Source organism: Giraffa tippelskirchi, chromosome 1 (genome assembly GCF_054371585.1).
Source record: "Giraffa tippelskirchi isolate mGirTip1 chromosome 1, T2T-mGirTip1v1.2.pri, whole genome shotgun sequence".
Lineage (NCBI taxonomy): Eukaryota > Metazoa > Chordata > Mammalia > Artiodactyla > Giraffidae > Giraffa > Giraffa tippelskirchi.
In genome coordinates, this window is record NC_137275.1 from 179,686,480 (window position 1) to 179,702,758 (window position 16,279).

Genomic DNA, 16,279 nt, shown 5'->3' on the forward strand with positions numbered 1-16,279 from the left:
AACAAGATTCCTTTGCACAAAAGCCCAGGCAAAGCTAGGGTAAAGGTGGGCTGCTGAGCTGATACCACCCACCCTACCCTCCAACCAACCCTCCCCCTCCCCCCAAGAGCAGCGGGGCCAGCACTAACCCTTTTCCTAGCAGACTGTCCGAAGAAGCAGCTCTGAGCTAGGAAGTGGGAATAAAGCCCTAGAAGACGCCAGGGAAGGCGGGGGTGGGGCTGGGGGTAGGGGGTAGGGGGTTGGTGGAGTCCACTGGCTGTTTTTCAGTGAAGTTGTGTCTGGAGCACTGTAGCCCCCACTTTCAGGTTTCTGCTTCTTGTCACTGAGGGGGGTGGGAACTAACCCCCACAGATCCATCCAGTCTGACCTGATGACTGCCTGTCCCTCTCCACCAACCTCAGCCCAGGGTCCTCCCCCTGCCCCCCAGCCCTGCCTGGCCTTCAGAACACAGCTCCCAGGATGCCAGAAAACCCCCTCATGGCCCCTGGTAGCTACTCAACTGCTTCTGGGCTTCCTAGCCAGGAAAATGGAAACAGCCCCAGGTACTGCCTCCCTGGGCCTTAGGGAGGGTGAGGAGGGTGCTCTGCAGGACAAGGTTCCTGATGGAAGGCTGACCGGTCAGTTCTGAATTAGAAAGAAGCTAGTGGTTGGGATGGGAGGGCTTCAGGGCAGGGCGACCCTGAGCTGGCAGGCTGGGCTGGGGTCAGAAGGGGAGGCAGAGCATGAGCAAAGCACCAAGTTAGAGTTGGAGCCCAGTGAAGAAGAGATGGACAGGAGCAGACTCTCCCCCACCTGGCACTGTGCCAGGCCCGCTTGCTGGCAGGGTCAGGTGGGTGAGGCCAAAGATGTCCCTGCTTCGGCAGGCAGGATGCTGGTGCTGAAGAAAGGTATGAGGAAGGCTGGTCATGTGAGGGAGACCAGGGTTCAGACACTCGGGTGCCCAGGTAGACGGGGAGGGGGAGGGGCAGCTGGTGACACCCTGAGCCAAGGGAGGGTGACGAGGGAAGCGCAGACTTGAAAGGACTCCCAATCTGGAGGACGATGAGGTTGGGGCCTGGGGACACGAGTGTCTGTGCTGGTCCCCGCATGGAGACCCAAGGCCTGGGAGTGAACCTACAGAGGCACAGGCAGTGGGCTGAACCCAGGATCAGAGAGAGGGACAGGAGGGGGACCCAGTGACCAGGACCAAGGGGTGAGCTGGCCAGGGCGTGAGACCCAGCTCTGGACCTGGAAGCCTATAACCTTGGAGGGAAAGAAGTGAAAGAAAGTGAAGTCGCTCAGTCGTGTCCGACTCTTTGCGACCCTACGGACTGACTGTTGCCTACCAGGCTCCTCCGTCCATGGGATTTTCCAGACAAGAATACTGGAGTGGGTTGCCATTTCCTTCTCCAGGAGATCTTCCCGACCCAGGGATTGAACCCGGGTCTCCCAGACTGTAGGCAGACGCTTTACCGTCTGAGCCACCAGGGAAGCAGGGAGAGTTTATCAATTGTTTTGCAACATTCCACCCAAACCAGCACATTCTGACCTGGGCACATTCTTCAACAGAAAGTTCCAGGCCAATATCTCAAGCGCTGGGCTCCAACAGTCTGACAACAAGAGTTCCAAGCCCTGTGGTCCCTGCCATCCAGGAGCCCCCAACATAGCAGATAAATTACAAAGCAATGTGTTAAGCTCTGTATCAGCAAGATTGCACAGAGATGATTGTGGAGCCCACGGAAAAGCTTGGGTCCCAGGAGGTGACCCCTTCTCCAGTACATCACTTTTCAGGTCGCCAGGTACAATTAGAAGCATGCATTCTGGAAGGGAGGGGAAAAAAGACATTTTATTTATTTGTGCTCACACTGCCAGTGTCAGAAAAGGACCAAAAAGGAGGCAGAGTACCATGAAAACACACAGAACCAAGCTAGGTGAGAGTTGAAAGGCCGGATTACCCAGGAGGAGGAGAAGGGTTAGGAGGTGGAGGAGGAATAGATCTCAGGCACCTGCCAAGTTGTCCCACAGACAGAAAGGTTGCATCAAAAAAAAAATGCAAACCCATTGTTACTTAGCATCCTTCCCTCAAGCAGCCAGGCACTGACCCCACAGGGAGAGGGGACCTGGAATTGGGCACAATTCCAGGGAGCCTCCATGACTCAGCTTTCCCATCTGCAAGATGGAAATAATGGCACTGCTTCCTCCCGGGTGCCTTAAGGAGATTCTCAGCAAAATCTAGAAAAGAGCCCTTTAAATACAGCACTCTGTCATCGTTACAAACTTGCAGAAAGCCAAGCTGAGCCCTAGTTAGAGGAGGGTACTAATTAATTAGTCAAATAATAGGGTGTGAGGGCAAATCACTAATCTCCCTCTTCAGGCTTCTGGAGGAGCAGAAACTATGGTGAGCAGTCTCCTTGGATAGGCCCTGCCAAGCAGCTCCTCTCCCCGGGGGCCCTCCTCCAAACACATGGAACGCAAAGGTGCCACATCTGAACCCACTGAATCCTCCCCTGAGAACCTTCCTCCCCTTCTCAGATAAGACAGGCCCCATTGGGTAACTGACATGCTCATCCTCCCACTCCCCAGGATCCCAGCTGCTCCCTCCCCTCACCCACTGCACCCGACTGGCAAGCTCTTCTATCCATCCACCTGCTCCCACCCACAGCACCCCACAGCCCCGGCCCTGGCTCTGGCCTCAGCCCCCTGGCCCGGATGACTGTCGCAGCCACAGAACCAAAGAACCAGTCACCCTGCCTCTTGCTTCTCTTTGCTCTAATCCATCCTACGCACCCAGGCAGCGTGACTTCCTCAACAGCTTCCTAACCTGCCCAGGGTGGGTGGTGTTTCCCCACAGCCTCCGTGCTCTGCCCACACCCGAGATGCGCTGCTGGGTGGATAGGGGATGCAGGAGCTTTGCTGCCAGCTGCCTGGCATCTACTTCTGGACAACATTCTCATCAGTCTCCGTGCCTTCAGATTTCTTAATGTCTCTCTGGAATTCAAAAGGGCAAGAGGCAGGGGTGGGGAGGTGAGGTCCTTAATTTCACATTCCCATTCCTTCATTTCCACCTTTGGGAGGATGCCCGTTTCTCTCACAGCTGCCAGGAGACAGAGAGGAATTAGGTGCTGCATTCCTGGGGTCTGGAACCTCACACCTACAAGGCTGGTGCCAGCACACAGGATGGGGCTTGCTGTTCTGGGAAAATTCATGACAACCCCTAGAGTTCGTGCTGCTGCCCTGAGGCCAAGAAGAGAGAGGAACACAGCAGCCAGCCCCTGAGCCAGAGCTGTGCCCCTCTAACCCCAAAGACAGCACCGAGACCATCCTGCCTCCTGAAGGTGGCCAGGGCAATGGGGATAAATCTCCATTCTGCCCTTGACTCTGAGAAAGCCCTTGAGCTGCAGTGCCCAGAGGCCGCAGAGTGTCTGAGAAACAGATCTCCCAGGACCAGAGTTCCCAGAAATGAGTTTATGGGAATCATGGTTACGTAACACTCTCCTTTGATCCTGCACCCAGAGCGAAAGCTTCACAAGAACAGGGACTCGGCTTGTTCACTGCTCAACCCCTAGAGCACAGAATGGTGCCAACGCACAGTGGATGTCTGCAAACATCCATCCAATGAACACATGCATCGCACATGGCTCCCTGACTAAGCCCTTGTGACTTCAGACAACTGTGTCTTGGCAAAATAGAAAAAGTTGTTTACAGCAAGTAGCTGTTTACTGTTGGCTTTCTTTTCATTCATTGATTCTCCACCTAGACTTGTATTCCTGGGCTCATTCATTCACCTGGTAAATAGGTACTGGGCCCAGAGGAGATGTAAGGATGGGTAACACCCAGTCCTTGCCTTCAAAGAGCTCTCAGCCAGGGAGGGAGCAGAGGGAAGAGGCACCACTGGAGACCCCAGGGCGCCCCGCAGCACGGAGACAGAACTGATCTCCAGGATGGAACAAGGCACCAAGTGTCTCCTGCCCAACTCCCACCCAAGGTCAAGCCAGGTCCTTCTCGGCCTCCTCACCGACTCAGCAACTGGTTAAACTGGGACTTCCAGATCTGTCACCCTTCAAGGAGGATGGGATGTCTCTGGGCTCCTGAGGGGACCCCAGCATGTCTATTACCCAACCCCTGGTCCCTGGAATTAATTAACAGCCTTAGACATTCAATGACTATTTACTGAGTCCCGACTTTGTGCCACATACAACTTTAGCTACTGAGGTTACAGCAGGAACGAAGCGGACATTTCTGCCCTTGTGAAACCCACATCTTAGTGGTAGACAGACTATAAATGGATGAAGTGTGTTAAATAGTGAGCAGAGTTAAGCAACAAAGTCAAGCAGAGAAGGAAGGGCAAGAAATGTTGCAGATGGGTTGAAATTTAAGGTAAGTGGCCAGGGAAGGCCTCAACGGGAAGACAGTTTTTAGTCAAGATGTCAAATATGGCTCTGCTTAGTGCCCCCTCGCTGTGCAGTCCACCCTGGTCTTCAGGACCCCTTACCGCCCCTTCCTCTGCTCTCTTTTCAGTGTCATTCTGCTTGGCCTGTTTTATACTACAGACACCAGTGTTTGAGTCCTTGTCAAGCTCCCCATGCGACAAGGGGCCCCTGGAGGGCAGAGGCTGGGGTCTGGCACACAGCAGGAATGCCATCACTGACTGTCAGCTGTCCATGGCCTGTCCCATTCCTGTCGCAACTTTCCTGAAAAGCTGAACAAGCTCAATGTCAAGGGTCAAAAGGGCAAGGGGCACATGGGGTGAGAGAAGAGGAAGCGACTGCCAGCGTGGGCCCGCTGGTCACCATGGGAACCTGGACTTCCTGCTGTCCTCCTCAGCAGCTCCTCTCTCCACCCGGCCTTTCCAGTCCTGGAGCTCAGCAGGTGAGCACCACTGGGCGTGTGTGTGAGCTGTGCTGTTTCTCAAGAACAGGAAAGTCATTGGGTGACTAATCCAAAATCTATTTACACTTGATTATCTCCTTCCTGTCTGGTAGGTAAGTCATTCTGGTAAATGATAGACCAGCCAGGGAACTCTGCACATCCATGACCAAGCCTTCTATCTGTCAGGCAGGAGAGTGCCTGGGCAGGTTTCCAAACATTTCAAAACCAGGGCAGGAGCCTCATGTTAGAAGTCAAGAGACCTGCTCTGTGGCTTGCGGCTGTGTGACTCGGGCCAGTTTGTGCCCCTCTCTTGGCCTCAAGTGGAAAGAGGATGCTCAGCAGAAAGATTGCTCTTTAAGGGCAGCTCCTTCTGACACCCCCCAGCTGGTGGAGACCTGTGACCACCCCTCCCCAGGACAGGTTGGAGCCTGAGGCGACTAGCAGAGCAGGCAGGCTGGAAAGGAGCGTGAGGCTTGTACAGGGTGAGGGGAATGAAGGGTGTGGAGACTGTTCAGGTAGCAGGGCTGTGTGGAGGAGGCCAGGTGAGAAGGCGAGACAAGTGCACAGATATCCTGGGAGCAGGGTCCATGGGTGCTGCAGAACTAGGAAGCGCCTGGGCTCAGGGGCCCAGACAGAAAGGCCCTTTACTTGCCCACTACCAAAAAGACAGGAAAATAGTGCTGCCTCAGGCTCTTATACAGAGAATAGATATAACAAGGTCCTACTGTATATAGCCCAGGGAACTGTATTCACTACCTTGTGATAAACCATAATGAAAAAGAATATTTAAAAAAGAATGTATAGATATGTGTAACTGAATCACTTTGCTGTACAGCAGAAATTAACACATTGTAAATCAACTATACTTCAGTTTAAAAAAAAAAGGATTGCCTCAAGCGAGAGGGCGGAGATGACAGTGAACATATAAGGAGGGCAGAAATCTCAGGCAGGAGGTGGCCCCTCTCTCTGATGGCCAGTCAAGATTCAGAGGGAGCCTTCTCTGAGAAGCATTTGCTAGTGTTTGGGGATTTTATTCTGGGATTCAAGAATAGCAGCTCCAGGAATGGCATCTGGAGGTGGCCGTCCAGAGGGTGCAGACTTGAAGCTCCTGGGACGGTGCCACGCCAGCTCTTCCTCACAACCTGGCAAGAGCTGGGCTGCTGCTATGAGGAGGGCAGTGGTGGCGGGGTGGGGGTGGGGGTGTCAGCCCTGCCCAGGACAGCCAGAGAAGCCCAATGTGACCACAAATTTAGGGAACCTAAGGGCTTATAAAGACCCTCATTGAGCTCAGGGAAGAAGGCAGAATCTGATTTTTCAGATCAGGCAACTTAGGCCCAGAGAGGGGAAGCAACCTGCCTCAGGTCACACAGTAGACCAGAGCAGAGCCAGGGCTAGAATCCACATTCCTGCCTCCTTCCTCCAGAAACAGGCCACCACTGGAGTACAGAGACTTGAAAGTGGTACACAACCATCATTCTCTCAGAAAGCACATTGCCACCAGAAGAGGCCATGCCAGAGGATAAGAAGATACGAAAGGATGCCCCCACCTCCACCTTTAAAATCAGTGACCTCCCTGGCAGTCCAGGGGCCAGACTCCCACACTTCCATTGCAGGGGGCACGGGTTCAATCCCTGGTCGGGGAACTAGGATCCTGAATGCCATGGCCAAAAATAATAGTAATCAAATCAAATCAAATCAGTAACTGGCTTTACCTGGAGAGTGCCCATGAGCACATGGAGTTTAAAAGGGCATAAGGCAAGTCGTGAGCATCAGGGCTCTGTGTGAAATGGTTTTCTTTTAATTTCCTCTCATTATGCTATAAAGTTGATTTTATAATAAAAACATGCTAAGGACTTTTTAATGTATAATTGCTTACATATTAAAAATTATATGAAATGCTTTCAACTAATGCTTATATGATTCATCTTGTCAGATGACACCTTGAACAATTTTATATAGGATGGGGGGTGGGTGGGGGGAGTCACCTCAAAATGAGGCCTAAATAACTGTAAAATTCCCAGTTATTTTTGCAGACCCTCTGGGAGTCCAGGACAGATGAGAGTGCATTTTAACTAAAAGCAGGGGCTCCAGAGGGTGCTGCTTTTCCTGGTTCTGCTGTTTACTTAACCTTTCTGAGACTCAGTGTTCTCATCTGTAAAATGGGGATGATAGTAGTACTTATACCTCATAGGTTCCTTGGGAGGACCAAATGAGTGCATCAGGGAAAGGGTTTGGAGCAGTGCCTGACACACAGGAAAGCCCTCTAAAAAAACAAACTACCACCTTCCTTGTCACCACCATCACTGTGGGCACCTCTGAGAATTCCTGGGGTTGAAGGCCTGGGGAGGAAGGATCCTGGGTGAGAAATATTCTGTGCCTTTAGGCTAACAAGGGCCTGATGATCTGATCTGTCTTTACATGCTCTTGCCCCGTGCTTTTCCTATCAGGATCCTATCAGAAGCCTCATCTCCTGCCACTCCTCTTGGGCAGAGAGTTCCCACACCTCCATGCCTTTGTTCAAGGTCTTCCCTCTGCCTGGCTGCCAGGCCCAGCTCTCACCTCCACCACTCTCACCTCCCACCCAACTGGGATGGCCCAACCAGAAGCTGCTGTCTCTGCTCTGAACTCCTAGAGGTTTACTGCTCACCTCCATGCACCAACCAGCCCCCGGGTCCATGCCTATCTCCATGCTTCACAGATATTCCCAGAGGCAGAGGCAGTATTTGCCTAGGCTACATGGTCCAGATGCCAACACAGCAGGGCTTGGCAAGGGCTCCGGGTACCAAGGGTACTGCAAAGGACCTGGGAACCAACTGCTCCAGCGTCCTGCTTGTTTGGCCACTCACCTCCAAATGGGTTGGAGTTAGAAACGCAACCTGCTCCAGCATTCTTGCCTGGGAAATCCCATAACAGAGAAGCCTGGCGGGCTACGGTCCATAGCATCGCAGAATCAGACATGACTGAGCAGCTGAGTATGCATGCATGCACTCCAAATGGGCAGGGTCCCGACGGGGACTGGTCAGAGAATTCAGCAGCACAGAAAACCACGTGAAGGGCCAAACAGGCCCTCTGCCCCCAATATCAACAATCTCAAGCACATGTACGAAGTTTGTTCCTCCACCCAAGACTCATATCAGTGTTACATGCCTTGTTTTACAATGCGGCCCCCAACAAGCTAAGCACCTTGGCCCACACAGTTACCCCAGTGGGCCTGACTCAGCCCGACACCCTTCCCTCTGCATCAGTAGGTGTCTCTGTGCATCTGGAGCCCTCAAGTCCCAGGATCAAGCCTCAGGGAAGAAGGAGTGAATGGGCTGCAAAGCAGGGTTTTGGAGAGGGGTGGCCTTATTCTACCAACTCAGTGGGAGGTTTGGCCTGGGGACACTAAAGGTAGACACAGGGGCAGGATGGAAACCAAGAAGTGGTATGATCCTTTCTCTTCAGTGCACACATGGAAAAGGTCAAGACCAGAACCTGACCTCAAGGGATGGGCCAAGGAAGAAGAAATGGGGAACCAGGACTGAACAGTTGCTGAGTCAGGCTGGCACTGAGAAAGGAAGCTGCCAGCCCTAACCAGATCCTCTCCTATTCAGAGCTGGTCTCAGGTGCTCCGTTTGTGGGACTGTTCCTAGGTGTCTTATGACAGGGCAGGGCACGGTGAATCAGGACATCCTGGAGCTCAGGGCTGGCACAGACCTAAGAGGTAGCTTGAACCAACCACACACCTGAGACTTCACTACTTTCATGTCATCACCCAATGCTGGTTGTCTTGCCTCTGCTTGGATACCTCTAGGGACAGGCAACTCAGTACTTCACAAAGTAGCTTCATATTTAACCAGAATGTTTAAAAAAATCTCAAAAGGATCATGACCTTTTTGAGCTTCAGTTTCCCCACCTATAAAAAGGAAAGCTGGGACTGGGTCACTAGCTTTCCAACTGGGTTCCATAGAGCCCTAGGTGTTAACTCCTTAACACCTAGGTGTTATCTCCAGAGCTGCTGATGGGGTGAGAGAGGTGATCAGGACAAAAAGTGAGGTCCAGACATACATGGGTTCTGAGGCTCCATGGAGACCTGAGCATCCATTTTGGAGCCACAACCTAAATCCTGTGGGTGACACTAAGGGGAGCCGATGGGAGAGGGTAAGCTGAAGCAGATAAGAGGGAAGTGGGTAAGAGGAGCCCCTGGAAAAACAGGCATGCTTCTCCATGCACTCCATCCTAGCTACAGCCAATGGGCTGGGCTGAGTTCTCTGTTCACCAAATCACACCTCCCACAAGCTCTCTACCGCTTGCTGCAGTGCCAAGACTGTGGAGAACAAAACCTTGCCAGTTAATCATAGGCCACATGGACCATGATAAGGAGTCTGAAAATCAAGCTGGACAGACCCTGGGAAGAAGTCCTATATAGTTGTTAAACAGGGTGTTGGCAGACAGCATCCCCAACTGACTACCTGGCTATGTTGCCTTGGAGCAATTACTAATATCTCTGTGCCTTAGTTTATCAGGGCAATGGGCACCTACACTTCAAAGAGTAATGGTGAAGATCCAATGAGAATTCACACCAAGTGCTGTAAACAAGTATGAGAGGACTTGGCAGTGGCCTCTACTGCTGCTGCTGTTATTACTGACCTATCCTTCCTTAAACCAGGAAAAACAGAGTCACAGAACATGCTGCCCAGGGTCAAAACAGCTAGTTCACAGCCAAAAGCAGCTACAAGTACTACTGACTGTCCACTCTAAGGCTACTGCTTCTCAGTGGGAAACTGAGGCCCACTTGGTGGCAAGTGGCCATCCCAGATCTGCTTGACATCAGCCTGGTCTCCTTTCAGACCAGTACAGAGAGGCACGCCATCTCAGGCAGAGAGGCCGTGCTTGTCCTAGGAGCGTTATTCTAACATACCAAAGAGACCTGCCCCATTACTAGAAGCTACGTGCACTCATACACATAAATGTTACAGCATCAAAAAAAAAGAAAGGTCACCCTAAAAGGTTGAATGTAACTTGTTCTGTGCCACCCCTTACTCGGCTGCCATCCCCAGCATCCACTTCTGTCACCTCCCCTCCCCTGGGAGCTTCACGGCAGCCCAGTGAGCTACTTCCTGGAACACTTACATGGTGTTGGCTAACCCAGCCCCCACCCCCGCCATCAGTCACTGCGGTGATGGTGATGTTACACACAAAGAATTCCAAGTCAAAGAGAGCTGCTGCAAGGTCATAACACCTAGAAAATGTCCAGTTTAATCACCTATTTCCTTAAAAACATAAAAACGTGGGTAAATTTGAGCATAGTCTCCAAGGTACGAAGAAAGCACAAAGCAGCAAATAGAAGGATGCTCCTTGGGAGAGAGAATGCCTGAGATCTTAACAGGTTTCTGGTAAACTCAAACTGCCCTGCGAGGGACCTGGCCCCTGTGGGTGTGCCTCATTAAAAAGCCAAAGTCCCTCAGGACAATTCCACCTGGCAAATCAGCTCCTTACAGCTGCGGTCCCCGGCAGCACCCAGGAGGAGCCCGGCTCCACTCCAAAGACGCTGAGCAATTGCAGACTCTCCCCAAAGTCTGGCTCGCGGCAGATGCTCCCACCTACCCCTGTCAGCTCCCCACCCCCATGTTCTGAAGATGCAAGACTGGAGTCTGTAATGCCTTCTCCCTTTTTTGCTGATGGGACCCCAGAGAAGTGACTTGTCCAGAGTCTCCATCACCTGTGAAATGAGACAACACCTCCTTTGCAAGGACACGGTGAGGCTTAATGAGCATATATGTCAGAGCGCCCACAGAGGCTGCTCTGCCAAGAGAGACCAGGAAGATGGGAGAGGGCATAAGAGGTGGCCCTCAGGAGTCTGACCAGTTGCTTCCTGCCTCAGCCCCTCACAAAGCAGCCAGGTGTTCTGGAGCCTACACAGGTAGCCAGAGAATTGCTTTCCATGAGCAGGAAGAACATGAGGCAGAGACCTGGAAGCAGGGCCTGGACTCATACCCAGATTCTTCAGCAATTATCCTAGAGGGTCTCTGCAGCTGGAGATCAAACATTCAACACAGGCCCAGCGTGTGCTAAGAGCTCAGTAACTGGTGCTTCCTTTACCTTTCTCCTCCTCCTCCCTCTCCTTCTTCTTCTCTTCAATATGTTCTTTTATTTTTCATTTTACTTTTTGGCCACACCACATGCAGGATCTTAGCTCCCCAATCAGCGGAAGCACAGAGTCTTAACCATTGGACTGCCAGGGAAGTCCCTCCCTTCCTCCTTTAAATTCAGAAGGAATCAGGGGAATGTGCTCAAAAACATGAACACCAAATAAACAATAAGAGGAGCACAGAAGGAGGCACCCGAATCCCAAACCCTGAGACATACAGGGCACCAACTCAACAGGACTCAGAATTCAGGGCCACCTGCCTGTGGTCTGCAGTACATGGTGCCCCTGCTCACATCACTGTCTTGCTCAGGGTCAGAGCAGGCCAAACCACAGGTGTTCTTCCATGCCTGGACCATCCTCCTGAGCCAGGGGGACCCTCATGGAGGGTTTCTCCCCTGCTTGTGATCTCCCTACCACCCACCCATGCCTGGGGTCTGTCAAGACGGCCGCTATCTGATATCTGTTTATTCTTTAAAGATGCTCTGGAACTTCCCTGGTGGTCCAGTGGCTATGATTCTGTGCTCCCCAAGGCAGGCAGCCCAGTTCGATCGATCCCTGGTCTGGGAACTAGATCCCACATGCTGCAACTAAGGATCTCGCATGCTGCAACAAAGACTGAAGATCTCGCATGCCACAATTAAGACCCAGTGCAGCCAAATAAACTTTTTTTTTTAAAAGATGTTCCAAGTTTTATTCTGGTGAAAACAGACCCCCCAGGATACCCGGCCACATTATCTTGGGCCCCACCCTGCTGCTCTGACAGGTTTCATCATCAAGGGCCAATAGGAAAACAGTTATAGGAGAAAAGTCTCTGTGTTTCCTATAAACCTGCCACAAAGACCATGGTGCTTTAAGTTGCTTCCTGTCCTAAAACAAAGGTTTGCTTGAATGGGGGCAGGGATAACTTTGTCCCTAATGAACTAGTCTGCCCCCTTCTACTAAGTAATAAAAGCAAGGTAACCCGGCCTGTTTCTCTTATTGCCCTGGTTTCTAGGAAGCTCCAAGTTTTCCATCTCAAAAGCTGTATCTTTTTTTAATTAGAAATTCCCAAGAGAAACTCCCCCCACCTTCTCACTTACTTCTCAGTCCCTCTCTTGATGAACTGTACTTAGTACCCTACTATCTCTGGACAGTCACTGTGCCCTGCCGGGTTCTTCCTGAGGTCAGTGAAACCTGAACAGATAACCTGTGGTAAAGATTCAACACAGTGCCACCCCCCTCAACCACCACCTCCAAAGTACACACCTTCCCCTGCAGAGGCTGGCGGGTGACCATGTGATCCATCCACCTCCCCGCGGAGTTGCAAGCGTCTGTGCTTACCAGTCATGATCCTCTGAGCCTCATAAGGCTCCATGTAGCCTGCACTCTCTCCCTTTCCTGCTTTGCTTTTGAGATCATTCTTGGCATCAAAGGGATCTGAGTAGTCATCAGCGATGGTCACCTGTAGGGAAGATGGCAAGAGTGTGAGTTCACCTGTGGCTTTCTACTTCACTTCTGTTCACAGCCAGGCTTTGCTCCAACAAATATAAACCAAGTCTGGGCCAGATGGGCAAGGAAAGGGAGGTGGAGGCAGGAGTCTGAACTGGTGCCCACCAGCAGGGAGCTCTGATTCTTGCAGGGGTAACAGGGAACCCACATTGCCATGCTCCATCCTAAGGGAGGGTCCTGGGCCTGCACAGGCAGGATAGCTGCTCCAGGCACAGTGAAGTGAGGACAGAAGCACAGAGGCAAGAACCTGGAGGGCGTCTTCAGAGGATGCGACTTGCTTAGTGTAATGGAATGAATGGAAACGGAGGAAAGTTGGAAAGGAGCTCACAGAAAGCCCAGAAATGCTGACATGCTCCTGGTGCTGGCTGAGGCATAGAAGAGCTTGTCTCGAGATAATTATGTCCAGCGTTCCACTTTCCCAAATCTGGAACACAACCATGCCTTGGGTAATCAGACAACAATTCGGTGAGATCAACGCTCTACAAAGATGACTGAGGCCCCAGCCAGGCCCAGTGAAAACACAAGAGCAGCTCGGGGATGGCCAGACAGACTGCCAAGGGCAGCAAGGGCCTTGGAACCCACACATCAGAAGACCCTCCTGTTATAGATGGGGAAACTGAGGTCTAGAGCAGACGGGGGCTGAACCGAGACCCTCGGCTGACTCCTCTGCCTTCTTCTTGGACTCCTCACTTGTCTGTATTCCAGAAAACAACAAAAGTTCCACAACAAACAGAGCAGTCACCTGGGGCTGGGTGGTGGGGGCAGCCAGGGGAGTCCCCTGAGACCATAAAAAAATCTGAATTTTTAACACTTTAAAGCTCTCTCTTTTCCCAAGAGAAGGGTAAAAATTCCCAGTTGCAGGTTAAGAGCAAACACAGCAATCTTTCCTCTCATTGGCGGTGCCCCTCACCTTCAGGAGAGGGGCACCCTCACGAGAGGGGAAAGCAGGTCCCTTTTCAATGCACCCTCGCTCCACCAAAACTCACTGTGACTTGGGCTCCTTTGGTCCCACATCTGGCAAAGGGCAAGTCCTCAGCCTCCCAGCCAGGGCCACCCAGCTGCCTCTCTTGGGAGGAAGGGGGCAGGTTAGCCTGTCTCTCAACCTTTGGGGTTTCATGAATTGTTATTTAAATTGTGGGTTTAATTAGAAACCACAGGAGCCTCCACTCTCACCCAGCTCCTGGAATGTAAGGCATTTGAGGGGCCTGTAAACCCAGGGGAAGGGAAAAATCCCCTTTTGTCTGCTGGGTAAGTGGCAGTTTGTGGCAGCAGCCCTGGCCGGGTAAGCAGAGTGACCTCCAGCTGCCCGGAATGTGATGCCCGCAGAAGGACCGCAGGCAGCTGCCCTGTCACCAGCGTGTGGCCAGGAGGGCCGGCGGGAGGCATCGCACACAGCAGTCACTGCTCCCTGAACAAGGGCAGGCTTATCAGTGAAAGACCCAGGGCTGGAGCACTGTCTGAGCATGTGCGGGGCCTGCTGCCACTGCCCAGAAGCGGCTGTGGGTCAGGCTCTAGTCCCAGTGGGGGCGCTTCCAGATGCTGACATTGTAATCATGGCCTTTCTGGGGACTCCCTGAACTCAAATGACACCAGGCAGGGAGAGATGGGGAGAGGAGCGGTAGGGCCCGTCATGTCTTCCATATGATATTTCTACTCTACCATTTGCAGAACACATTAGGGAGAAAATTAGACACGTGAACCACTGTCCTATAGAACAGCTCAGATGCAGATCTGGGGTGCGCAGGGTTTTGTGTCTCAGAGTTCAAGGAGCCAGAAGTCCAATGGAGAAAATGATGAACCTGCTGTGGATGACATCTAATCTCATGTCTCTCATCCTCGCCTTCCTTGCAGTCTCTTTTCTTCGTGAACACCCTCCGACTACTATTCTTCAATGAGGAAGGGAGCTAATATTTCCCCAAGAGAACAGGGGATTAGCTGGGGAGGGTGCCGGGGGCAAGGGGTGGGGTGCGTAATCTAGAAATCAACATTCCAGCTCCTCCCGGAAGTACTCAGTAATTTGCAAACACGGAGGCAAGCAGGATACAAACCAAATCTTTGTTCGCCCTGGGACGCGAGCTCTGGGAGGCCTTCGGTTCAGCAGGCGCTATCTGTATTTTCTAATTAAAATGAGATCTGAGCTCAGGCTGTCACAGGGGCCCTCAGGCTGCCTGCCCTGCTTGCTTCCGTTTCAGTAAGAATTTACAAATCCTGAAACCAGGGAAAGCTCCTGGTCTCTGCTGACATATGGTTCCAGTTATACCTGCTGACAGTTGAAAATCCTTCCGTTTACAAAAAAAAAAAGTTTAGAATTCTGTTAGTTTAAGAAGCAAATCGGAAGGTTCCTAAAATGTATAATATTTAATCAATTTCCTTTCAAACTTCAAAGTAAGGTTGGTAGAGGGGAGGGAATTTGAGGTTTAAGCAACGTGAAACTCGGCAAACACTCACTGAGCTGTCTGACCTTTCACAAAATCACGTTCTAGTTTTTGGAGTAAAAATTTAACCAGGAGTTAGGAGAGTTGAGTGGGGAGCTTAGCCATGCAATGTGCCACCGGCCTCAAGGGTAGCCACTATCCAAGCTGCCCAGGGACACTGCTTTGCTTTAAAAGGCCCCCATCATTGGACAAGTACCTTAAATCTAATTAAACAGTTCAAGCAAAAGGGAGCCAACTGGGACCCCTCTGTAGGTCAGGCCACTCAGGTATACGAGAAGCTTTCCTCGATTTTGATCTTGAATTGGCAAACACCCAACAGGGCAGTGGACCCTTCAGATGGCCTGCTTGCCTTACACAGGGCAGGTGTAGAGCTGAGAGGGGAACCCAGGCCACTGGGCCCACCACTCCCCCAGGGAAGAGAGCAGCAGAAAGACGGCTATTGAGTGTGGCTGCTTAACTAGATGTGGCTGCCTAACACATCTTTCACTGTTTTGGCCTCCTGGGATGGGCATACTGCCTGCCCCTCTCTGAGAAAAGAAGCCAGGTATGGCTAAAACCCAGGTAAGCCTTTTCTTGCTTTCAAACAAAATTGGAGATTTCCAGGTTAGCCAGTGGCCCTGAAGGACTTTCATAGGCTTATAAAGCGGTGAAACTGGAGTGGGGCGGAGGGGGGGGCGCTGTCCTCAAGAGCCCTGTCACAACCTCCCATTTTTGTACATGGTCCACAGCAGTCCCTGGTGGCTCAGACAGTAAAGAATCTGCCTGGAGTGTGGGAGACCCAGGTTTGATTCCTGGGTGGGGAAGATTCCCTGGAGAAGGAAATGGCAACCCACTCCAGTATTCTTGTCTGGAAAATCCCCAGGCTACAGTCCATGGGGTCGCGAAGAGTTGGACATGACTGAGCAACTTCACTTTCCTTTCCACAGCAGTCCAGAGGATTCTAGAATCCCAGGACACTCAGTACCTCTCTGAGAAGGGTCTGGAGTTAGCTCTACAGGCCTCCTTTCTGCTTTACACACACTGCTGGGTGGAACTGGTCCATCCCTGACAGCAGTCTGAAGCCTGGGTGTTTTTTCTCGAGGATTTAGTTTCATGATAGGAGGTAGTCTTTCAATTCACCCCGAAAGGGAAGCACTAGAGGAAAGTGGGTGTCTCCACTTGGCCACAGGCCCACATGCTTTAACGAGACAGTGGCACCTGTATGGAGAACCGGGTCCTCTCTCTCCACAGGCTCTGGGTGGGAAGGTAAAGGTAGAGCCACTGTGAAGGTTAAGTTTGGGCAGAATCCACTAAACTCCAAAAATGCACATGGTTTGACCCAACAGTTTCACTTCTCCGTGTTTATTCCCAAATATGCACAGGGAGACTTGGGCAAGGA

The 16,279-nt window shown here is 51.7% G+C and overlaps 1 protein-coding gene across 4 annotated transcripts in view; it reads right to left on the reverse strand.

The window, feature by feature from the left end:
- The window catches only part of SHB (SH2 domain containing adaptor protein B), a 132,579-nt gene that overhangs the window by 71,710 nt on the left and 44,590 nt on the right, over positions 1-16,279 (reverse strand). For 2 of the 4 annotated variants that reach the window (XM_081510893.1, XM_081510908.1), the window contains exon 2: positions 12,299-12,419. In XM_081510893.1, the coding sequence (XP_081367019.1) occupies positions 12,299-12,419 (121 nt within the window). Of the gene's footprint in view, positions 1-12,223; positions 12,420-16,279 lie in introns of all 4 variants that reach the window. The other 2 variants (XM_081510882.1, XM_081510900.1) reach the window with 1 other exon arrangement.